Raw genomic sequence first — 26,471 nt, 5'->3', positions numbered from 1 at the left:
TTAGCTGTTAGCATCAATGCTGAAGGACATTGCAAATCATAAGTGAAAAGAACCTATCGGATAAAAAGCAGGCGCTGAAACATTATAATAGCCTACTTTAAATGATTATGCTAGTCTTCCTTTGTGAAGATTTAAATGGCCTTTCTATCTATATATTTTAAGGAAGTATGCCGTTTTCATTGCATTAGTTCCAGAAGTAAAATCCTTCAAAAAGTGTAAAATGTGGCTGTGCTCAGACTCTCTGTAAATTCAGAGAGTAAGTAACGCACTACTGCCCTCATCTGGATATTAGTGTATGCTGTACAAGTGCTAGTGCTTTACTATCTGTTACCAGGCAATGAACAACACAGTCACGTGGCAATACCTAGCATAAAATCAGAAAAGCGGGGGTTTTAATTCAAAATAAGGTCCGTTTATTTTATCTATATCCCGAGGGGGGAATGAAATTGGTTGCAAATGGCTTAATTTGGCTAATTAGACAAAAAGAGGCAGCATTAATCAACTGTCTGTCTGTGCTCAAAAAGCCCCCTAAGCACAGTTTTTCAGCATTAGATTAGATTGTTTACCCTAGCTCATTAATTGTTTCAGTATTACGGGGGTTGATGATCAACATTAATTAGTTGGAGGCTGAGTGTCTCATCTTATCTTATCATTGGGTTATAGACCTTATTCACAGCGTCATATTTGATTTTGTAACGGGAAAGCGAGGCTGTGAGTCTAGGCTACATCTTCATTGTATAGACTACTACTGATATTAGTCCTATTTAATGTGTTTTTGGATGGTGATGAAGAAACACTGCAAAAAATATCTTTCTAAGAAATTTCAGTGGACAAAAAAAACCGTATAGGGGATCTAGGTGCTTTATAAAGCTTTTTACACAGCCTCGCTTTCATCATCATACCTGTCATCATGGCGCTGCTCTGTAGGTCTATCAATATGATCGTAAGGCTTGTTGAATAGCACCACCTGCTGAAACTGAGAGCACAGGCAGGACTACTAGTCTATCTATAGCATCATGTGACTATAAAAAGCAAGCTTATGCGATTAAAACATAGCTACATGTCATGTGTGTTACCATTGAGAATTGTGTGATATTTACTGCTTTGAGATTTACAAAGCGATGTGAACAACAGAGTGGCCATTTTTGCATGGTTTTTCGAAAAAAAAGATACAACGTCTGAAAATGTAATGCAAAACCTACAATGGCTTTCCACTAAATGTGTCTAAAATAGATCAATATATATTAAATAAATTATTAGTTTAGGAATTGTCTGGTTATTCCTCATCCCAAAGATTTCAAGCTTCATCAAATACATTCACACTTGTGTTACACCTAGACACTGCTGAACATTTTTTTAATAGGCCTACTTAATTTCTTAATTTAATAAAATGTTCTTAAAACTTAAATAAATAAATAATTCGACAGCAACTTTAATTTACTGTTAATTAACTCATGTAAATATATCTATGCTGTTTTTATTCACTATTTTAGTTTTAGTTTTTTTTTTAATACGTCAATTAAACTAGATGCAAAAAATGTTGGAAAGTAACTGAACTAAAATAAGCTAACGTAAAATTAATGAATTTCAGATCAAATTTATCAGGACAATGAAAAATCAAATTTCAAATCTCAAATATTGTTGAATAATTTTGGTATATTGATTATGAGTTTGTAATCTCCTGTAGAGGGCGCACGTGTCCAGTCGATGGGCGGGGAGAGGCGAGTGATGATGTATTTCCTGCCGCTTTTAAACCCCGGTGTCTTGAGGCTTCTCCCCCTTTTCGAAGAAAAACCAGAAGAAGCAGAGGGGGCTGAAGCAGTGGATCTTGAAATCGTATAATATCAGTGACCGAAATTACTGTCCGCTACAATGATTCACCAAGAGGGCATAGCAGGTAATCTGAACTTTAACATCAATCTTAAATGCACACGGATCTGGACCGAAGGTCATTAACGTTACATGACGGTTTTGGTTTTCCATACTGTTCAGGCTTTGGCCTACGAAACACGTGTTCACCATCATGCCTCGGCCATCATAACTGATTTATAATGTGTATTGTTTATAAGAACTTAAATGTATATGTTACAAACACATTTTGTGCACTTTTACTTTTAAATGTATAAGCTGAAATATCTTATTTCATACTAAGGCTAGTGTTTTCTCTTGATGCAGTTCAGCTTAACGTTAATCTGGAATTTAATTAAATACTCGGTGTTAAATATCTACATGTTTAATGCTTACCAATTTGGTGTACATAAATTGGACCAAATGAGCACGTGACAAGCTTTTAGATATGTAATCAAATTAGATTCTTACATGGTTGCAAAATGTTTACACCATTTTCTATACCGTTAAAATGCAATCCTTTCCACTGTTACCTATTTTATTAACTTGGTAACTTATACTTTTTTTTATAAAAAAATTAGTCTTGTCACCTGAAAAAACAACCTCATATACCCCTTTTCCACCAAGGCAGAGCTGGTGCTGGTTCGGAGCCAGAGCCTAGTTTCAAATCGGTTCTTTGTTTTTCGACCACCAAAGCACCAGCTCCGAACCAGTAAAAGTGGTTCTTAAGTAGCACCAAATCATTGCTGGTCTAGAAGTAAGAACCGCTTACGTCAGTGGCTGGGGGCAGGGTTACCGTGACCAACAAGACGAACAGAAACTTGTGACCGCCATTTTTTAAATAGCAGCTAATCGTGCTAATAGCAGCTCGATTGTAATCTCCGTTAATGCAAGTTACGGCGAGCTGCACGAACGTGCTGGATTCGCCGTGTTTGGACACCGATGTAGGTTTGCAAAGCCATGAGCATAAAAAGTAACGCAACGACCGCCATTGTTGATGGAAGGCTTGTTCGAGATGCATCGGAGCGGCATGGACTGATCGGAGCTGCGGGAGTGTTTGGAGAGCATACGACTCCTTCTGCTTTTGGATCGCTCTCGCAGTGCTTCGATGTCTTGCGCCGATCGGTCTGAGAGAAGCCGAACCATCTCGAACAAGCCTGGTGTGTTTGTGTTTGGCGCTGCTCTGCGCTAGCGTTGCTGGGCAACATGAGATGACGTAAGATCTGGCTCTGCGATGGCTCTCTAGCCTGTGGAAAGGCAAACCGGTTCTTTGAAAGTTCATCAGTCGAACCAACTCTGAACCGGCACTAGCTCTGGCTCTGACCCAGCACCTGGTTCTTGTTGGTGGAAAAGGGGTAATAGAACAGTGTTGAAGTTGTTAACATTAATTGCATACAGTATGTAATGTATATTCAATTATTTTATTGATACTGACAAAAAAATCACTTCCCCTGACCCTTAAACATTTCTTTGTTAGTAATTATTCATTTGAGTGTAATTATAGGGAATTACTGATCAATGGCTGGAGTTATGTAATGACTAATTGACTCTAATATTCTCACTAGATGTGTTGCAGGACATGGGCCGATATGGACCGCTCTCTCACACTGGGGTCCGAGCATCAGTCGAGAGCAGAGGGAAGGTGTCCATTAAATGAAAATTTAACATGTAGGAGGCCGTCAGGTACTGCATTAGCATACAAGTGCTCACTAAAGTCAAGAGCCTTCTGCCTCATGAATGTGCATTAAACCTGATATTATAAGTGTGGCATATAAGATGGTGAATGAGCTTATTGGGGTTTTTTTTCTCTCTCTTAGGTTTGCAACATTAAAGCCGAGATGAAGTCAAACTGAATGACACCCAAAGAAAATATTAAATGCAAAGGATTGTAAGGTATGACACTTCAAGCTAACTAAGATGCACCGTTATTGCAAATAGTTCAGCAACATGGACTAAAATAAATGGCATTAAAGATGTGCAATGATGACTACAAAATTGCTGAGGTCACGACCAGTGAAACTACATAATAGCATGTATTAGCTGAGCACATGTTTTCTCTGCAGGTTTGCATGCCTGAAGGTCTGAGGACTCTATTTTTGACTCCTCCTCTTTTACCAGTTTTTCCACAGGCAGAACTATAAATCCAGATGGCATGGTGGATCCACCCAAGCTGAAGAAAAATAACAGTGGAGGGCCGAAAGGCTGAGAAAAACAAATGTATGAAGGTGGTGATAGAATAAGAATTTCACACCTACAGTACCTACCACACTTGGCTCTCACACATCAGATAGGGAGAAAGCACAGATGGACACATGTAAATGTAGTATACAAGACATTAGGTAATGTTATTTGTCTAAAGCCTTCCACCAGATTTCTTCCCGTTTCATCATAAACATCCAGCAAGGAATGACTTTGCCTTCATCTTAAAATGTTGTAGCTCATTATTGCATGCGTGAAAGAAACCAAAGTTCAATCAGTTTATACACTACTGTTAAAGGCACAACTAAAACATCCAAAAACCACTGGAACAGTGTTAAGTATTATTGATTTGTGTACTTGAATTTTCTTAAATGTTTCCAAAAATGTTCAAATCCAGAGAAATCTGCCATTCTAACTAGGGTAACGTGTCAATGATGTCATATCCGCCTTACAATCGATTTCCGGTTTTACTTCTCTAGAAACCATGGAAACACAAAAGACGCTTTAATGTGTTTTATTAGGTGAACAACAGTTTGGATGCCTTTATCCAAATTAAATGAAATGTTTATATTCATGACAAAACCCAATCCCAAATAAAAAGTATATATGTAATAAAAATATGTTGTGTTGCCAGACCAACAGTCTGAAGGTCTTTATTCCTAAATGTTTCAACTTGCAATGCAAAACCCACTTTTTCTGTCAGTTGTGGTGAAGTGTGACCTGGGGCCTGATGTATAAACCTTTTGAATGCAAAATTGCATACATTTTTGTAGTCTAGACCTTGTGAATGCACTTTTACTGGAGTGAGTGAAGAAATCGCAATGATTTTAAACAGTTCTCATTTTGATATACACATTTAGAGGACTTATTCTACTCTCAATTCAGTGAAGCTCTCGGGTTACATTTAAAAAAAAAGCATTATCCAAGAGTCAGCAAAAATTATGACTTTCGATAGAAATATTTGTAGTGGATGTGCTGCTTTTGAACATTTCCTGTGGCACTGCACATTTTAATGTTTGATAGGAGTGCTAGGTGCATGCTCGTTTCTCTTCAAACTAAAACGTAGAACTCATGGTCTGAGAAAATAGTTTTTTGTGCGAATGATGCACACTCCATTGGCCGGTTCGAAAAGGTCAGATGACAATAATTAAATGCGTTTAACTTATAGGCAAAATTGATAAATTTGATGTTTAAAACAATTAAAAATACTGGTCACATTTTAGTTAAGGGTCCAATTCTCACTATTAACTACGACTTTTCCCTCAAACTCCTAATTGCTGCTTATTTAATAGTAGGGTAGTTAGTTTAGGGGATGTAGAATATGGTCATGCAGAATAAGGCATTAATATGTGCTTTATAAGTACTTATAAACAGCCAACATCCTATTAATATGCATTCTAAGCAACTATTTAATAGTGAGAATTTGACCCTAAACAAATACTATTTGGCCAGTGAAAGAGAAATCTTCTCTGAAAAGTATTTTATACAACTTTGCTTTTACAGATACTTTGATAGCCTATATTTATTCTAAAACAAGACAAGGATACTAAATCATTTTTAGAAATGCTATGAAACTGCACAAATAGCATGTATTGTCCGTATCTCATATTTACTTAATGTCTTGTACTAAACAAGTTAATACAAGTGTTAATTAAAGCATAATTAACACATTTATAAGGGCCCAAGCCCTGAAGGGCGAAGGCCCTATTGTTTTCCTTAGGATAAATTTAGTTTTATTTTTCTAACGACTATTCGGGCACTTTTGGGGCCCTTAATGTGCTCGCAAACTATTGGAACTTTGCACACAGGTTGTTAGAAAAATAAAACAAAATTTATCCTAAGGAAAACAATAGGGCCTTCGCCCTTCAGGGCTTGGGCCCTTATAAATGTGTTAATTATGCTTTAATTAACACTTATATTAACTTATTTATGTTTATAAGCATCCTATAAGGTCTTATAAGTGTCTTATTAACTGTTAATTAATGCCTATTACAAGCACCTTAAAATAAAGTGTTACCGATAAGGATATGCAAAGTAAACAGGGTTGGGGAAGCTACTCAAACTAGCTTGACAAGCTACTCGTAAGTTAAAGTATAGTTAGGATTATAGTTAAGAGAGTCAAGCAACCCTTCTGAATAAGTAGTTAGCTACACTCCAAGTTACTATCATAAAGTAGCTAACTACATTGAAACTACTTCTCTTTATTTTTGCAGTGACATTGTATATTATGAAGAATGTTATAAGTAAAATATTTGGGGTTTAAAACAGAGTAGCCTATTGTTCTATTTTGTAAACTATCCAAAGATAGCATACACACAAAAATCGGTGTAAGCTCTATATATGGTTATTTCGGGAGGAGACAGGGTTGAGTTAACAGGGTTTTAACAAGGGAATTTTGTGCAGGTTCTGGTGTACGCATGGTTTATAAGTCTGAAAACTTTTGTGCACTTTTTAGGATAAAATCTATGTAAAGTTTTATACACGAGTTCCCCTGGGCTTAGTCCTGAGCAATTAATTTGCATGTGATTATTCCTGCCCAGTAGAACACATCTGTTTATTTGCACAGCCACTAAAGTATTACTGACAAGAGTTATGCAAATTATGAAACTAATGGGAAAAAGTCCAAAGGGTATCTGCGTTTTCATTAATACTATTAATATGCTCCTGTAACCATAACACACAAGTGCTCTTAACTCATATGCTCATAACTTAGTCATATGCAAATTAAAGTATTCATTTCATAATGCTCTTAGAGAAACACTTTATATAACCCAAGAAAAAAAAAGTATATCTTCATTTCTTTTCTACTGACATCCATTCCACCTGAGAGTTAACAAGGTCTATGAACAAAAAAATCTGGCACAGAAAAAAACAACAGTTACATGAAACAAAACAGACTCCCAAGCTTATGTAAACCGGATTACTCCATTTTTTCCTCCTCCTCCTCCTCCTCCTGTCCTTCCTTATAGTGGCGATACTCTGATTTCAGCTCCCAGGTGCTCTTATGAGGCCCTCTAGGATTGTACACGCCGATCTCCCTGAGAATCTCCTTCAGGTAAATCTAGAGGAAGAGTAGATAGACGGGGTGAACACATGCCAAAATCCAATCATACATGCAACCATGCTACAACTTTCTATATGTCATAACCGTTTGATAACAGATCACTCTAAATTGTAATGTGGACTAATGCATTTTTTGTAAAAAAAAAAAAAATGCTTTAAAACGATGTATATTGTGAAAAGCGCTATACAAATAAATGTGATTTGAATTGAACCATGACCTAAAATGAACACTTGCCGAGCACCAAATGAGAGTGCAATTCGGTTAACAAGTATATGAAACGGTGTCGATCGGCAGTTGGCAGCAATGCAATCTTGTGAGATCGTGAACAACGCTCAGGACAATTGCTGCATCATCATGAAAGTTTAAGTCTTGCCAATTGAAATATTCAAGCATAAGAATACCTGCCTAATATACCTGCTGCCGTCTGTGTCCTTAATGCTATTCAAACAACAAAAAACACAGAAAAATCACTCACTGCCCTTGACTGAATAACTTTTGTAACTTTAAAAAGGATTAAACTATGTTTAACTAAAACAGTGAAGACTATGCAGTGTTATTTTACATTTGATTACTTTGTTAAATTTCTGTAAATGAAAATTGTGAATTTTCACTGGTATCTTAAATTTTTTCGTCATTACTGCCTGTTTTTGCAAATAGTTTCGTGGCTGGTAAAAAAAATATGTATGGCCGGTAAATCTTAAGGGGGTCCTATTATGCCCTTTTCTTGATTGTGTTTTTAGGGTGTACTAGAATGTTGTCATGCTTAATGTAAAAAAAAATGCGTTTTTTTGAACAATCATTACAGCTTCCCTCTCTCCCCAGTCTCGCTCGAACACGCTGATTTCGATGAAGCCCCTCCTTCCGAATACGAAAAGTGCTATGATTGGTTAGCTGGCCCAGTGTGTTGTGATTGGCCCTGCTTAGTGTGCGTTCGGGAAATGTCCCGCCCCTTCATAACTGCAAGTTCTTCTCTAGTGTAAATATTGAGGATGCCGTCAATTTCAAACCAATTCGAGTCCGATTCAGACCCTGATAATGTTAATGGACTAGAGGATTGTGCAGAACAGATTTCATGCAAAGACTTTCCTAGCACGGATTTCAGAGGACGTGTCAGAGTGGTATGTTTTCTGTAATTTTGTCTTACAAAAGCAGAAGCTTACAAAAGCAAAAGAATAAGCTGTTTTCCATATAATGTGCAGCGCACAGAAACATTGGGATTATAATGTTCAGGAACAGTGTTTAAGATTTAAGAAAAACAGTGTCTCTTTGACGTAGCGACAACATTGTCTTCTTTAATGCAGCTCAACCAGGCCTTGTCCCCTTGTTTGCTTGTTTTGTGGCCAGAGATTATTTAAATGAGTAACATTGTGACTTCATAAGACCCGGAAAAATCGTGTTGTAGACCTAACGAGCCGTTCGTCGTAGTTCTTGAAAAATGGATTCTGTTAAATAAAATATCTCCCTTTACAGTCAACTTAACTGTAGTAAATGCCGCACAATGGCAAGTGGAATATGCAGTATGTTTGAACCAGAAACTGATTCAGAAGAAGTGGAAGAGTGAATTATACAGGCTCGTATACAATGTCGATGTATCATAACGGTAATGCGATTTATGTATCGTTCTCTACGACGTCGGACACATAACAATAATTAATATGATAAGCCTTTTACTTGACTACGTTATCAAACAGCTAATAATGTGTTGCTAATGTTACACAAACCATGTTCCCGTTCACCATCTTAGAGTCAGACAGCTGTCTTCTATAAAAAAATCAGCATCCTTAGAAAGGCATATAGTTTATCAAAGTAATATACATCATATACATAATTCACTGCTATATAGTTAAATGTACTTGAATTTTCATTTCAACAGAAAAATATACTGGGATAATCTGGCTTCTCTTGAGAATCCCCTGCTTCGTAGTATAGTTAATGATATGCTAAAGTTGACATGATTTGTTTTAACATATTTGTATTGTTTGACTTTCCTGTAACTCAAACAGTTGAGTGTTGGTGCTTGCAATGCCAAGGACATGGGTTTGATTCCCAGGGAAAGCAAGAACTGATAAGAATGTAAATGTGTACCTTGAAATGCAATGCAAGTCGCTTTGGATAAAAGCGTCTGCCAAATGCATAAGTGTAAACAAACGTAAATGAGAACAGGTGATTTTTTTTACAGTTTTTGGTTCACTGCTGTTTTAAGGAGAAAATACTTTGCAATGGTTTTGACTTATGCATTTGCACATGGTTTGTCTTAAAGTGGTGAAACAATAAAAACACCTCATAGACATAAACAACCTTAAAAACTTGATTTTCACCACAGGGGGTCTTTAATCAAGTCTCTTAGACAACTTTGTGAAAAGTAATAAATTCCTTATTTAGCATCACTAGTGTAATCTATCCACTAAATGGCAAAATCACTGTGGGATGTAATTTTCTTACTCAGTTTAGTTTCTTTTTAGTTATGACTCATCCAACTTCAATCACATTTATATTTCTCCAATCCTTCAGGGAGACAGAGGCAGCAGTCAAGTGGCATTTATTCATATGAGCTCACTTATCTATGATAATATAATCAAGACCAAGTCCATGTTAAATATTTGTAATTTCTTGTTACTTGGTTTAATCTCTCTCGTGTATGATTTCAGACAAGACAGAGAAACAAATTGGATTTACCACTGCCATAATGTTGTCAGAAAAAAACCCTTGTGAAGTACCTACTGTACCTTTGTAGTGTACAGTACCTCAAAGTATATTAAAAAAGCACACTTTCATTACTTTTTCTCTACATACTTAGGTACACTTAAAAAGTGCACTTTGCAATGATGTCAAATTAAAATGTTTAATTTAAAGGTGAAGTATGCAATATTGACAGCTAGCAGTTAAAACACTTTACCGCAGTCCAAGTTAAAAATATTGGAGAGAGCTGTTTCTGTTCCTACGGCACAGTGTTTGCACATTTAATCATCTTGAGTTGAACACTTCACCACCGGTTGCTTTGTGATGTCCACCAGGTCTCTGATGTTGTAGTACTGGTGCTTCTCAAAGGCAGAGAAGAGCATTTCCAGAACCTTCTGTTTGTCAGCTCTTGCACGCTTGCCTTCCTCTTTCTTTTTCTTCTCATATTCCACCTGAACAGAAGCATAAGCAAAACAGCATTCATTAATTCGCTAAAGTTATGATATCTCTCACACACACACACACATCTATCTTTGTGAGGACATGCATTGACACAATGCAATCTCTAGCTCCTTACCCCAACCCTACCCATCACAACTAAGTGCCTAACCTGAACCCTTACCCTAAACCTACCATTAACTATAACCTTATCCCTAAATCAAGTATTGACCCCCAAATTGGCCTTTATAGGGCTCTCAGAAAGTGAGGACCAGCCAAAATGTTCTCACTTTACTCAATTTGTCCTCACTCCAGTGGTCTAAAACTCAAACCGGTCCTCATGAAGATAATTGTACAAATGTTAGGTTTTCATGTTTTATGGGGAATTTCCATTGACCTAATATTTTTTTATACTTTAAAAACTGTATATTCTATCCCCTAACCCATACCCATCACAGCAAACGTTCTGCCTTTTTACATTTTCAAAAAAACATAATATAGTACACACACTTACATTATAGCTGTGGTTGGACACAGGTTTGTAATTAGTTGTGATGGCTTTCTCAAGCTTCTGAGAAAAACGAAGAGGTTTGGTGGATTCTTCAATCTGCAGCCTGTGAATAAAGCACATCTCCAGATGATCAGATCAAACACATTTGACAGGATCCAAGTATTCTGAACAGCTTTGCCTTACTTCTTTAATTTCATGTAGCTCTCACTGACTGCAGGTCTGCATTCAGCTCGCTGAACAACCATGCCTTCAAGAGCCAGCTTGTCTTAAAAACAACAACATTTGACATGGTATAAATGACTTTTTTGTGTTGTGCATTACACACTCATACAAAGGATAAGCAAACCCAACTAAAAATGCCTGAATTTTGCGAGGACAACTAATGGCCTTTTCTTTGTACTAAAACATTAACATACTTCAACAGCAAGCGCTCTCTAATAAAGCGTTGGCACAAAACCCCTCTTTTTAGGTGACAATTGAAATACTGTGATTCAACCAGGTGGCTTTTATGGCACTATTCTGAAGTGTTTGACTCTTGTATGAAAAACGATGGGGTCAACCAGCCATGAGTGATGATTTTAATCAGACCCAAATGAGCCTCCCTCCTGCAGAACATCATTGTGTTGCACCGCTGCCATTTGAAGCCAGTCTAATGGTTCAGCTTGCTTCTATTGATTGTATTAAATGTACAGTGGTGCCTGTAATACCTTGTGGTTATTGTCCCACAGGCCCTTTTAAAGGGCAGAAATATTTCACTCACAAAATCCATCAGAGCAACACTAATGCGCACAATTATTGGCAATTATTGCCAGATGACTGTTAGAGCACTTGTTGGAGTAACTCCATAAAAACGCCCACTTGTGTTTCACAACTTCAACAAAGCATCCATTTTCCTCGCAATTACCCGGAGGCTATGAAGAGGGGTCAGGGCAAACCAAGACCTCAAGGTTCGCATCTCCTCTGCGCTGTCCCTCCCCAAACATCACATGACTCGCGCATCTTACGAGGCCAGTAACGTTACATAAGCATTCCCATAGAGGAATCCATTTAAATCAGCCGGAGATGCATTAACGCTGGCTCTGAATGGAGTAGGACTGTGTTTGGGGGTGGCGTGAGTTGCTCAACCCGTTGGTGGGCAGCAGATCCGATGCTGAGATGATAGCGAGGTTACGGGGGTCGGTCTTCCACCTCCTCACAAGATCCCACCAGTTTGACTTCCTCAGAGACACTGAACAAGAGCAATAACATCCTGAGCCCTCAGCAGGACACAGCCTCTATACCTCCACTCACACACACACCCACCTGTAGGCAGATCTTCAAGCCTTTCATGTCTCTTCATCAGCATACAGCAGCAGAGAAAAAAGCCTTTCAAATGCCTCAAGGTCTCTTAAACTCACTCACTCGGCGCCTGTTTATTTTGAAATGTGTCTAGCACTGCGCGCCATCCAAATACTGCATTGTAGCATTTAATTTAGGCGTTTCAATTAAGATTTTTCATAAGGTATCACTTACTGATGGACTATCAGCCTCGTTCTTTTCAACACTGAAATTTGTGAAGTGCCATAACACTAAAAAGATTACAACAGTTATTATGCTTTGGCAAATCTTCTCAAAGGACTCTGAGGGAGTAGAGGGAGATATTTTGGGACAAGATATGTTAGTAAAATAATAAGACTCTAAATCATATGCCTTATGGGCTTTTAAATCATGTTCTACTGGCTCCATTTCTACATCTGTTTTGAAATACTGTGCACTTAATACTCTAGTGTCTGCGAGCACTATGCAAATATAACAAACATCATGCAATTGTACCTTTTTTCACAAGGCTGCCAATTTCACAAACTGTATACAATGCAGTATGGCAGCCCCAAATGTATTTAGACACTTAAGTCACAATTAAAAATGCATGAATCTCCTTGCATTCTTTTTAAAAGCTTCCCTTTCACAATTGGTCTCAAGGTGATTCTAATATCCGAAGGGCAGATCATTTGAAGTGAGTGCAGGGCATTACTGTCTCATATGTGGTCATTTAGAACAGCCATACGTCATTGCCACTTTATTTTGAATCGGAATGTTTCCATGACAACAACATAAAACCTAAATTCATACTTAAAGGGATAGTTCACCCAAAAATTAAATTTCTGTCAGTAATTACTCACTCTCATGTCATTCCAAACCGGAAGAGAAGAAATTGTTGAATGAAGTAGTTATTTTGTGTGTTTTTTTGTGCACAAAAAGTATTCTCGTCGCTTCATAACTTTAAGGTTGAACCTAGTCATATGGACTATTTTAACTGTCTTTACTATCTTTCTGGGCCTTTAAAAGGGGGGGATCTTGGTTTTAATCAAAAAAATCTTAATTTGTGTTCCGAAGATGAACAAAGATCTTTTGTGTTTGGAGCGACATGATGGTGAGTAAAATTAATGACAGAATTCACATTTTTGGGTGGACTATCCCTTTAAGAAAATTCAGCTGTTAAGACTGTGGTAGAAAACAAAAAATCATAAACAATGAATATTTAAGGAGTATTTCCCATTGCTTCAATTCAAAGGTGCATTGACACATTACTCAGTGTTCAAAATTGATGGTAAGGCCACTCAGGAAAACGTAATCATAAATGATAAAATTGCTTCCTTGTACCTCACAGAGGTACCCTTCTTGAATAGATTTGGTTGATTACATTATTTTGGAATGACTAAGTTGCGCCCTTTTATTGCAAGGGTGCGAAAAAGCAATTTTGGAATTCGTACTTTTAGTGGACATACTGTATGGAGTTCAGTGGTGAATTTCTCCTCACGTACAGCAGGTTAACTATGAACATGCAAATGTTTGACAACCACATAGTGTCACATATACATATATACTATATATACACATATATATCGTGGGCACAAATTTACAATTCGTTCTAATGACTGTTCATCTGTTCCCTTGTTGTAGGTAAATTGTGGCCACGATGTCCTAATTTGTTCCATCTTTTGAAAAATTATGGTCATTGTTTAGGTAAAACGAGGGAATGAATTAGTACAACATGGTCACGACTCATGATTTAGCTAAAATGAGGGAACAAATTAATAAAACGAGGAACGAAGGTTTAATTTCTTTTGCATGTCATGTGTTCCATTCAGTATATCTATAATTTAAAGTTATTTTTTTGTGAAATGTTTGCTTTCAAAAGTGTGCTTTATCTTTTTATTTTTTTATAAATCTCACTCACTATTTTGTTTTGTAATGCATGACTTAAGAATTCAAATAGTTTTGGCTACTGTAGTTTCATGAATATGCATAACTAATTATATATCTGGCCAACAAGCACAGCATTTGCTCCAATTTGCCATCATTCATTGTTTCTGTGTTTGTCAAGACTTCATATTCTTCTGCATAGTTTAACTAGAATATTTCCTATCCAAGTGCTCTGATCTACATTTGCTGCTTTTGTCAGCCTGCCATTGCTGGACTAAAATCAATTTGGGCTTCTTCAAGTTGAACAAACAATTGCACCAATTAAAACAAAAAGATAGATGAGAAAAAGCAGGTCAGCCACCCACAATTTTCTCTGGCAGAGTTAAAACCTGTTTGCAATTCAAATGCAGATGAATAAACCCAGTAATCAAATGATGATTAAACCATGAACGAGCTATCGTCTATAACAACTATAATCAGTCATATATGACCATAATGAACTGTCACTGCATCTATAATCAGATGGCTATGTGCATGGGCGGCACGGTTTAAAAGAGTGACGAGGACTGTGGCTGCGGTGCACATTTGTGACATCACAACATAGGCCCTGTCCCAAATGGCACACTCCGGACTTGTGGACTTCCTCAGAGTCCACACTTCGGTGACGTCATGTAGTGCAGACCTATAGGGCCCTTAGCGCGAGTCCGCGAGGGCGCATTGTGAGGTATTTTTTGGACAGACTCGATGGTCACGCCGGAAACAGGAAGAAGGCCTCAGCTCAGACGTCGAAGCTGAATAAACTTAAAGGTCATCTAATCAGTCCCTTTATTAGAAAAATATCACAAATATCATTAAAAAAATTACAGTCTTTAGCATCGAGAACAGGATTTATTTTATTTTCCCAAATCTTATGTCCATGTGAACTACACAGCCTGCTTTTACAGTTCTATAATTGTATATGCCACCTGGGCATTATAATAGATGTAATGGTTATGTAAATGATCAATACAGTTGTACATAATAATACATAATGTTCAATTTTAACACAAAATTAAAATGTAAATGAGTTTAAGAAAAATTTATAGGTTTCAATATTCATACTAGGTTTATATGACTCAGTAAAGCCATGACATTCGGTTCCATTTATGTAATGAATCATAATGCGATCGTATTATTTAATACGCTATTATTATGTTTGAGATATCAACCACTGGTCGATAATGTTTGTATAAACTGTAAGTAACAACTGGTAAAATGTACGCCTATATCATAAAGCCATGTTAACAGTCTGTGAGCGAAATCTCCTCCCATCAGTTTTCTGATTGGCATTTCGCAAGGATTCCTGGGTAGTTAAAGTGCATGGAGCCTGCATCTATGCGGGCTTCGCAGAAGACCAGGGTACAAAGCAAACTGCTGAGCACACTTCAGAGCGTTAAAATGCTAAATGGGACGGCATACGGACTCGTAGACTCGGTGAGCACGCGCAGTTTAAGTCCATGAGACCGAAAGTCCGCATGGAGTGTGCCAATTGGGACAGGGCCATGAAGGCTTAGCTTCTGAATATTAACTAGGTTATTTTAAATAATTTTATATAATCTTATACGGTTTTAACAACTGTGACTTTGACAATCTAGACATCTATTGAACTATGACAATTTAAAACGACTCTTGATTTTGCCGTTAGCATAGACTATGCCATAGCAGTGATACCAATCAAAATAAAATCAGCTGTCAAAGGAGGTATATCAAATTTGTTTGGCACGATGTAAATTAGGCTAGATTTTTAAATATTCCTTCAGTGAAGAAAAAAAAAAGAGTATGTGGAAAAAAAAACAATTTAAACCATCTGATGAATATGTAAAGCCAAATTGACCCCAGCACTCAGACAGTGAATTATCCTCCACCCCGTCTCAGCTGCTAATGACATACATAGCACAAAATGTGGCTCAGAAGGGTCTATCTCCCGTCCTGGAGCAACAGTACAAGTGCGGTCATTCAAGAATGATTGACAGGCTGTTATTTGTTAGGGACATCACTGAGAATGATGTCATGGCAACTCTGCTGCTGTTGAAGGGCATGTCCTCTTTGCAACAGTCGAAGGTTTGAGCTTTTTGTTTGAGCTCACGTTTATTAAGGAATTGTATTAGAAATATCAATTTCAGGTTCTCTTCTCTAGGTGGTTTATATGGTGACACAGCACGATACATCTTTGTAGCATGTACAACACCCTTAAAGACGGCTTGGGGCCAATTACGAGCTCAGACCCCATGACTTCAAGTGAAGGCATAGGCTTCCTTATCAAAGGCTCACTTCTTGGCTTCGCCGATAACTGTGTCATGGACGAGTGCCTCAAAGCAAACCCAGCCTCTCAGAAAGAGCGAGAAGGCTTCAATGCATTCATCCCTTTTGATATGAAGACTAACAAATAATTTACATAACTACACCTACACTATACTCGGTATGGCTCGTTTGGCGATAAAGCTGCCAGTTGTCGGCACATCACACAGACTGCTTTTCAAAGCAACGACTTAACACGGTAGACGTGAAAGCATTAACATCTCGCTCTTCTCACACTTTTGTTGGAGGGAGTTCATTATGTGAGATCCCTGTGATTTGGCCCTCTTGGTGAGTTCACGTGCCGCCACCCAACCGAGGACTCCTTTCATCAGAGGGCAGTGACGCTAATTGCAGAGCCAGAGAAGCGCTGAAGTGGAAAGGTGATTAAATTCAGCCTTTAGAGCGGAGAGCAGCGAGCAAAGCTCTAGCTCTTTCCGAGCCCACACCACTGACGCAGTAGAGCCCACCCTTAACACCCCTCCTCCCACTGCGAGTGAACGCGCGCGCACACATATATGTGTTTGCGTGGCTGTGAAAGGCTCAGACACTGTTGGCAGCGTGCACTGCTCCCGCGCTTCATGCCAGCGCTGCTCAGCTGCGCTCCTATTTGTCCGCCCGCCCAATCACGCGCGCGCACCCCACACACACTCCGCCAGGCTGGGTGTGAGGAACGGCATGGAATGGAATCTCAGAAGGATGGAGAGCGAACTGAGACAGATCAATCCTGACTTGCTGCAGCCCAGCAAGAGCTTTAAGAAACCTTCCTCCGGCACCATCACCATCAACGTGGGGGGCTACCTGTACGCAGCACAGCGCCAGACCCTGGCCAAGCACCCCGGATCCCTGCTGGAGGAGATGGTAACCGGGAAGAAGCCCGTGCTGCACGTGGACTCCATGGGTAACACCTTCATCGACCGTGACGGGCCCATCTTCCGGCACGTGTTGAATTTCCTGCGCATGGGCGAGCTGGTGCTGCCCGAGGACTTTAAGGAAGGCGAGCTGCTCCGCCGTGAAGCCGACTTCTACCGCTTGAGCGAGCTGGCCCAAGCCCTGCAGAATTGGGAGCATCAGCAGGCCACGCAGCATGAGCCCGCCTTCCTGGAGATGACGGACAGCCACGAGCGCTCGCAGGGTCTGAAGGTCTACAGCAGCGACAACAGCTTCATCGAGAAGGTGAAAAGCCGCCTAGTGCAGATCTCAAAAAGTCGCCTGGATGGCTTTCCGGAGGAGTTTGAGGTGTCATCCAACATCATCCAGTTCCGGCATTTCATCAAGTCGGAGCAGGGCTCTCGGCTTGTGCTGAAGCAGGACAGCACGTTTTTGTGTACACTGGAGTGTCTGAAGCTGGAGACGGTGATGCTGGCACTCAGAGGAGGTTTCCGCCTGCTCACCAGCCTAGACAGCAGTCGCGGATCAGTGGTTCAGTGCGAGGCTCTGCATTTTGTCAAGTGACCCGAGCAGAACTGTCACCACTAACCACATGACCTGCCGAAAACCATCTTGCATTAACAAACACCAGCGTCTTCAACCGAAAACCTGTTCTGGAATACTCCGCTAGTCTGCTTCTACATGACACATTCAACGAACAGCCTTGAGAAACAAGAGAGATGATATGTACTGTATTGTGGGGTTTTGTTTGGCTTGTGTATGTAGTTGTCTTCTGTTTGCAGTTGTTTCTACAAGAAGAGCAACAGTTTGTGATAGTGATAATGATAATGGATCTGAATTGCAGAGTGTTGTGGAATCAAAAGGCTGAGTGTGATGATCATTACATTTGTGAGCAAGTTTTGTGATTTCTGGTCATGTGAACACATGTAGTAAACAACAGGTTGTAATTTTGAGTCTGTGAATGTTTTGCACAATAAAGCCGCATTATAATTTATTCAAAGCACTGTTGAAATGTTTATGAATGAGACTGTGGTTCATCTTCTAGGTGAAAATATAGACTGGCAAACACTGTACATGGTTTTGTCTGTGAACTGTGGAATGTATGCTGACAAATTACTGTGGGCTGTAAAAATAGAGCTTTATTTTTTCTTATTTGCAGTGAAGTATGCTTGTAAGGAAGATACTCTGCCCTAAATTGAAAGTTTGTTATATTATGCAGCAAAATGTGACCTAAAATTAAATTTCCTCCAGCATTGATCCAAATTCAGATGGGTGTGATCATTTTTAGAGCACATGACATACATACACATATATTTAATTATGTGTGCACTGATTTATAAACAACATCTGATGCATCTGATGTTCCCAGAAAACTAGGCAAACTCATTTAGCAGAGTAAAAAAAACTTGTCAACTAAAGAAAATATATTTTAAGTTTTCAAATGTTGCACATTAATCAGAGCCAAGAACATTACCGTGGGAAAATATCAAGTTCAAAATAGATCAATCACCCTGTGAATTTGCAAAAAAATACATTCAGAGCGCAGTCAATAGCGCTGAGTAATTCTGAAAAACAGCTCTGCTCGACACAGCTAAATTCAGTTACAGTCTAAGTCGGCCGTTTCAAAGAAAGGCAAAGGCAGACATATGGTTACACTCACTTTGCATTAGCCGACATCTCCACACACTAGTATCCATCTGTTTTCCATCATATCTGTCATGCACTCTCATGCAATCTCCCATTAAAATGAGTCAGAAGCACATTTCTGACACGAAAAATAAAAAAAGAAACAACTTCAAATCTCCACAGTCTGTCATGTGGACATCAAAACAGGGTTCTTTTTAATTGCAGATATCAGTCATTCATATTTGATGAGACACAGCAGGGCTTATTAGCCACCGTCACTGTCTGATGTGTTTCTAAACCGCTGCCAGCAGGGGACTGGAAACCTGCGGGAGGGTGCTGGTAAGCGGGAGCATTTATTTCAAATGGAAGAAATCCATTAACAGCTGAAATATTCATGGATTAGTCTCGCATCCAATTGTTGCCAGGCAAATAAGACTCCTACATAACAAAAAAGAAGCCAAAGATTCTCATCCTGTGCTCCCAAGGAGGCATGACTAATCCGTCTCAATTTGATCAAAATTAATGGTCAGGAGAACATGTGACTTCAAGGACTCATATGCCCTTAAGAGACCAATTTCTCATCCACACAGAGAGAGAATGGAGAGAAAGCAAAGAATAAAATTCCTGCTAATGTACTTTTCAAAGTGTGAGCTTGAATAGAGGCACATCGCCATGTTAGAACAACGTGAAATGGGCAATAGTCAAGGCCATCTGTAAAAGAAAAGCACGATGGAACAAATCAAAGTAAATAGTTGGAATAAGAAAAAGGCAAGTTTCAACTGCTGAGAGAAACAAATCCTGCATATCTTCATGCTGACTTTTAATATTCAACAAGTATTCACCAAACCATCTCAGATTAAGAAACTGTGGGTTTTAAAATAAAACATCTGTAACCAAGAATGTGCCAGCTATAAATGCATTAAACATTCTTACTGCATGTTTACTGTGCATATCTATAAAAAAACTACCTTTTCAACTTCCAGCCTTGATTACCAGTCACGTGACTCTTTTGTACAAGCTGAAAAGCGACATCTCTATTTCAAGCCACAGATGGCAATCGGCGCTACTGTGTGCACAGAAAACAGCTTTCGCAACTCGCAAGAGTAGTGCACATGTGTGCGCAAGAGTCCAACTCTTTAAGTCTAACTTTAACCTGGCAACATGGAGGCTTTAAGTGCCCATGTCAATCAGTTCAAGCTGCCTCTTCAACCTATCATTGTGAAGGACTTAATGAAAAAAAAACCTTAAAGTCTCAGCAGCTCCTCCACACACCGCTGCACCTGGTCCATTTATACGCTGCAGCTTTCTGACAGATTGACTGCTTCAAAAAACAGCAAGCACTGAAAAGCTGTTACAGAAGTCTGTCTCAAAATGAGAGGTTATATAATAATAAAAACATTTTCTATTTACCCAAACTCTGCCGATACATTGATGTGCAGAACACAAGGCTGTGTGTATCTTAAAGGGATAGTTGACCAAAAGTTTTTGCCATCAGTTACTGACGCTCAGGTCTTTCCAAACCCATAAGACTTTTGTTCATCTTTAAAACACGAATGAAGATATTGTTAATGAAATCTGAGACTTCATTAAAAACAGAGCACTCAAAATAAACTGAAAATCTTAACTGTACAAACTTGACATGTGAGAATGAACCTTACTGGTTTGAGCTTGCATTTATCATCTTTGAGTTCTCGTTGAGTACGTTCGCTGATAAATGTGAACAAAAGCCTAAATTAAATCTATTCATTACATAAAGCGATCGTGTATCTTCAGAAGACATGGATTAAATCGCTCAATTCATATGGATTTGTTTTACAATCTCTTTATGAATGTTTTGAACGGTTTTGTGTGAACAGACTTTCAATGGAGGGATAATTTGTGTTAAGAAGAGGATCAAAACTCTTACATGTTTGGAACATGAGTGTGAGCAAATGACATAATTTTCATTTTTGGCCGAACTATCTCTTTAATTAGTGAGCTTAAAGCCAAGGACGTATGTGTCTTAATCACATGCATCACAGCTATGGTTACTACTATTAAAACACATAGATGTGCAGTCCAAATCAATCTCGAATCATGCACACCCTCGTTGTGGAGGTTTCGTTTTGGCCTTTATGACAGAAAATACAAAAACGTGATCTCTCTGCTACCTGATTGCATGACCTCCATCTCTCAAAGAGCCCTCTGTGTCCTCTTAAACACCAAAAAAGAAACTAATACCAAAGAAAAGTGTTTATGCATGCATCAGCCAATAGAGAGCTGTTTATACCCTGAACCATTTCAATTCATAACTTACTGAGAAAAAGACACTGTTACCCTTCCACCCCCAGAAAAAGCTTTTAACTGTACAAGTAGAGCCTCTATTCATTGCCAACTTCTGTGGCCAACCTGTTGCTAAGCAACCACTTAATCAATACCTGGGGCTTGTGAGCGCTAAGCAGACAACTGGAAAAAAAATATATCATAAGTGAACAAAAGCGCACAACACTATGATTGCAATTCTGCACTTAGCCTTGTGTGATTTTCAGTAAGACTGCAATTATTAAGCTGTGCATATGAGCTGCAGTTATACAGCGATCTTCAGTGAGGTCACTTATCAAAGATCTATATCTGTCATCTTGCAATGGGAAGTAAGAGGATGGCCCTTCAAGTCCGCAAGTTTATACAGTGTACAATGATTCCAGCTTTTAGAAGTTCATCTGTCCATTATGAACGATAAAATGCTGCATGGCATGATACAGTCGCAGCAATTTGAAAATATTTGTCAAGCTGTATTTTCAGCATCATTACTCCACTCTTCCGTGTCACATGATCATTCAGAAATCATTCTTAATATGCTGATTTGATGCTCAAGAAACATTTCTTATTATACTTTTTTTAGGATTCTTTGATCAATAGAAAGTTCAAAAGAACAGCATTTATTTGAAATAGAAATCATTTGTAACATTATAAATGTCTTTACTGTCACTTTTGATCAATTTAATGTCTCGTTGCTGAATAAAAGTATTGATTCCTTTCAAAAACGTTTGAATGCTAATGTGCTTTTTTTCATTTGTTGCATCCTTTCAAGTTAGACACAGTGAAGGCTCCTAAAACTCCTACAGTTCTACATAAATTAGTTGTTGCCAAATAATTTTATTTTTTTGTGGCTAATGCTGATTTCAGTATCTAGAGAACAAGGAGCCAGTATAACATTTATTCTATCAATAATATGTACAAAAACAAACTGCTAAACAGATTAAGCAAGCAAATGTGTTAAATAAAAACTTATTTTGCACATTAAAAAATATTTTTAAATAATCTTTGGATGCCCTTCCTAACTGAGAGTGCTGGGACACACTCACACACACACAGAACCCTACAATCCACCTAATCTGCATGTTTTTGGAATGGGGAGAACATGCAAACTGCACACAGAAAGGACTCCTGGCTCCGGCGGGCTCCTTGCTGTGAGGCGACAGTGCTACCCACTGAGCCACCGTGCCACCCTCAGAAGGATGATTCATTCTGTTAATCAGCAAAGTGGGCATGCAGTAATTGATTTATGCCGATAATCTCAACATCATCCAATTATTTGGACTGGCTAATGTAACGGCTTACTGGATATAAACAGAGACTTGCGTGCTTCAGACTTATGACTGGATATAAACAGTTCAGACTTATGTGCCCTCCAGAAGCTTGCGTTCTGCAAGTGAACGGCGCCTTGTGGTGGCATCCCAGAGAGTCACAAAATCACTTCCACTGACCTTTAACTTGACTGTTCCCTGCCGGTGGAAGGACCTTCCTAACTCAACCCGAGCTGCTGAGTTGTCAAGAAAAGGCTAAGGATGAATCTTTTTCTCTAAAAGGCTAGTTAACCCAATAATGAAAATTCTGTCATTAATTACTCACCCTCATGTCATTCCAAACCTGTAAGACTTTCGTTCATCTTCTGAACACAAATGAAGATCTTTTTGATGAAATCTGAGAGATTTCAGTCCCTCCATTGACAGCTACGCAACTACCAAAAGTTCATAAAGAGATCATAATAATCCATATAAATTGATTGGTTAAGTCCGGTTAAAGAGACTTGATCGCTTTATATGATGAACGGATTTAATTTTGCCTTTTATTCTCATATAAACATTGATCAGCGAACATAAACAGAAACTCAATCGAACCTGAATGATGCGCAAGAACAAACCTCATTGGTTCAACTTCTTGCTGAAGCTCAACTGGGACTTGTCACTGCACTTACATTTTACATTTACATTTATTCATTTAGCAGACGCTTTTATCCAAAGCGACTTACAATTGCTATATGTCAGAGGTCGCATGCCTCTGAAGCAACTAGGCGACAAGTTCCATAATTCCGCTTATACGTCATCAACCAACGTCTTTGTTATTGTAAGAGGTAACCCCTAGCGGTGAAAAAAACTACATATTGTTGCTTTAAGTTGACACAGTTTCCTAAACCAATTAGTCCTCACAGCATCAGAGGCCATCGTTATACTGACCTGAACTCTCTGTAAAGACAGCGAGGCTCTGACCTCCCACCGTCTGCATGGTGAAGGGATGTTCTCTAGGGCTGCGCACAGACGAAACCTTCTCCCCAGAGCACTCCACAACTGTCAGATCCTCACTCAGATTGAAAGACACCTGAGGAAACGAATCAATCAGTGTCGGCAACAGCACCATCAACAAATGATCTCTCTCTCCAGCCCAGGGTCTCATCACAGTAATTATGCAAATAAACGGTGACATCTGAATAAAACATGAGGAGCAAATACTTCCCCTCCACAGTGCAGGCCTTTAAAAACATTAATAAAACTTACCACAGTCTTTCCTTGAGCTCTAGAAGACAGGGGAAAAGCATGAGTGGAAAGATTTCAGACAATAATTTACATTTTGAATGGGGTTTAAAAATAATACTTCCATACTTCCCAATTTTAAGTTTGCCTACTTCTCCTCGCCCAGATGCCTTTGCCCATTGCTGAGAAAGATATTTGGGAACCTAAAGAAAAGTGAATAAGACAATTTATCTATTGCTCTGTTTCCTCATATTTGTCTGAGTATAACTAAATATTGCCTTAGTTTATTAATTCAACTATATGTTTGAAGCAAATGATAGTGTAAACCTGCTACAATGATGATACATGCAGTGTGAGATTGCATGGCATTGCTGTGCTGTTGCTAATGTGGTTCTTAGCACATTGCTATGGTTTCAGGGTTGTTTTTAGCTGCGTACTTGCTAGTACAACAAGTAAAAAAAAAAAAAAAGACAACAAAGTCTCAATAATTCTGGTCTTTGGCTACAGCTTGTGTCCATCCCTAAGACATCTGAGACATCTGCTCACTAGCATCTCTCTTTAAAACGCCTCCCAATTTGAAGTTTTACTACCATCAATTTAAACAATAAGACAATAGCTACAAGGGAATAACCACTGATGACTCGGTGTATTAATATAAAAGATTTACAAAACATAACAATTTTGAGATTTAAAAAAAATGGCACACCGTCTATTGTTTTTTTTATTTGTTAACCTGGGTTTTGTATTTGGTCAGTGTTTTTTCTAGCTTGCTCTTCTTAATTAAAATGTTCTCTGTTTGTTTCCTTTTTTAATTTAAAATGCTTAAAAACAAATTAGTTTAAACTGAGGATTGTATAAAAATATGATTAAAATAATCTAAACCGATTTCCATGTTTCTCTCAATCCTGTTGTTTACATCTCTCGACTACTCTACTGACAACTTCATTTGGGGTTTAAACAACAGCACTCTTTAATTTATAGGCTATAGCCTACTTCAGGGATTCGTTGAAGACTTAGCCTTCCAAAGGTTTAATTTGTAGCATATACAATTGGAGAAATCATATCAAAGTTTGATGACGGCACCTTCTATCATTCAAGTCCACCGTATAAAGTGTTAGTTACGTGCCATAGTTCAATATTCCCGAGTGTGTGTAAATGTTCACCAGTGAAACCCAGAAGCAACTTCTGACTGAAAAATCACCAACCTTCACCAGCCAGACTCCCGTATTTTGTTTGGCTCTGGTTAAATCGACGTCTTTTCCTTTGTCTGACATGACTGAAGGGCTCTGTGTTATGAACAAAAAGCTATTACTGAAAATAAGTAAATGTGTCGTTGGTTTATGAATGGCAAATCGCACTGTACATAGACAACACAAACACTCAATTTCATAAATCTGCTGGCCACCTAGAGACTTATATATTGATTTACCCCCATCTAGTGGCCATGTGAAGAAATTATATTTACTTTACATTGCATCAATCTAAAGATAATCACAAAACCAGACGTTTTTTGAGCGAGTTAGTGTAGATCAGACTGCCAGGTTTTATAAGCAGTTAAATGAATTTAACTACAAACTTTGTAGCATGCAGAATATATGCTAAGTACGTATGTTTACCTTACTTCTCACAAATATCATAGGCTAGGCTACAACCAATTTGTCTACGATAAACACAAAATAATCAATTTTCACATTCTGATATTTTATCATTGTCAAATTACTCTTGACGATATACTACAATGAATTAGTTCAGTGGAAATTAATACTTTCCTAAACAGCTAAAACCGGTTGCAACTGGGGTGTCAACTGTGAACTGTTCAGGAAAACCTCATGAAAATTGGAAATCTCATGAAAATCTCATGAAAATTGGAAATCTCATAAAGTCACCACTAGATGAAGCAGTTCGACCCTCTTTGGTTTCGATAGTCCTCAAATCCAGGGCCTGTTTCTAAAGGCATGAGATCAACTGAATAAATGATAGTATTTAGAAAGTGTTAATAGTGGTGATTGTATCATCAGATAGCCTATCACTTAAATATATCCAAAAAGATAGATAAAATAGAATTCAACTAAAGAGAAGCTGAAAACCTCAAACAGGCTGATTTACATTTTAAATTAAACACTTACTAATTAATAATATGCTATGTCAAAATGTCTTAAAAATGTCTTTTTCATTTCAATTCAATAAATCTATCTGGTTTGAGAACGTATAGTTTACCTTTGACACAGGTGGTTTACACATCCTTCATAGGCCAAAATGCTTACCTTTCACCACATGTTCATATTTCATGTGAATTCAAACCTTTTCTGAACAAGTAGCTTTGCGAAGATTATTCACATATTACAGAGTGCTGAAATGTAGGGAGCGCCGTCCTTGCTTTCACTGTCAAGGACATCAACTCATGAGGCAGAGGAGACTGGAATGAAATACATTCACATTCATTTATCCATAACTATCCATACAAGTTTTTAGACTCGGTATTTTAAGATCATTACAAGCAAGGTTATGATTGAAACAAAGTGACTAAATAATACAATATGGATATGATGATGCATGTTACCCAGCAGGCCTCACAGAAGAGGAATTTATCAGGTTTTCAAGCAAAAAAAACAGATAATGTAATTGATAGCCCATAATCCTTCACTTGCCTTGCCTATTCACGTGCCCTATAAATAAACCGGATCACGTTAGTAAACTTGCAAAACCTGCTTGAGTATGTTGCATATTCATCACTAACTTTCCATGCAATTAACAAAGTTAGATGATCATATTCATAATTGACCTTTCTTTTTCAATTTGCTTATACTTTCTTCAATATTTCAAAGCTTCCTGAGCCTCTAAGAATTGAATAGCATACCATTGCGGATTTATGTCAGAGGTATTGTGTGTATAGGAAGCTTTGTCTTTA

General features: G+C 38.3%; 2 protein-coding genes and 1 long non-coding RNA gene across 3 annotated transcripts; 2 read left to right on the top strand and 1 right to left on the bottom strand.

Annotated features, from left to right (window-relative positions):
* The first annotated feature begins 1,737 nt into the window (after positions 1-1,737).
* On the top strand, positions 1,738-4,665 carry LOC143723215 (uncharacterized). The gene is made up of 4 exons (XR_013197068.1): positions 1,738-1,897; positions 3,414-3,531; positions 3,666-3,741; positions 3,967-4,665. It is a non-coding gene; the product is annotated as an uncharacterized LOC143723215 (long non-coding RNA).
* Positions 4,560-24,973, bottom strand: gtf2f2b (general transcription factor IIF, polypeptide 2b). The gene is made up of 8 exons (XM_077215259.1): positions 24,769-24,973; positions 23,693-23,766; positions 23,588-23,606; positions 23,270-23,411; positions 10,923-11,004; positions 10,743-10,842; positions 10,099-10,242; positions 4,560-7,108 (listed from the first exon to the last, which is right to left on the bottom strand). The coding sequence occupies exons 1-8, from the start codon at positions 24,835-24,837 to the stop codon at positions 6,968-6,970; spliced, it is 771 nt and encodes a 256-aa protein (XP_077071374.1). The 5' UTR covers positions 24,838-24,973; the 3' UTR covers positions 4,560-6,967.
* kctd4 (potassium channel tetramerization domain containing 4) lies at positions 16,808-18,410 on the top strand. Its single transcript, XM_077215258.1, has one exon. The coding sequence runs from the start codon at positions 16,935-16,937 to the stop codon at positions 17,709-17,711; it is 777 nt and encodes a 258-aa protein (XP_077071373.1). The 5' UTR covers positions 16,808-16,934; the 3' UTR covers positions 17,712-18,410.
* Positions 24,974-26,471: the final 1,498 nt, after the last annotated feature.

Source organism: Siphateles boraxobius, unplaced genomic scaffold (assembly GCF_051911475.1).
Source record: "Siphateles boraxobius isolate OS27281-9 unplaced genomic scaffold, OSU_SipBor_1 7, whole genome shotgun sequence".
Classification (NCBI taxonomy): Eukaryota; Metazoa; Chordata; class Actinopteri; order Cypriniformes; family Leuciscidae; genus Siphateles; species Siphateles boraxobius.
The sequence above is the reverse complement of the archived record's forward strand: the minus strand, read 5'-3'. Positions and strand labels throughout refer to the sequence as shown.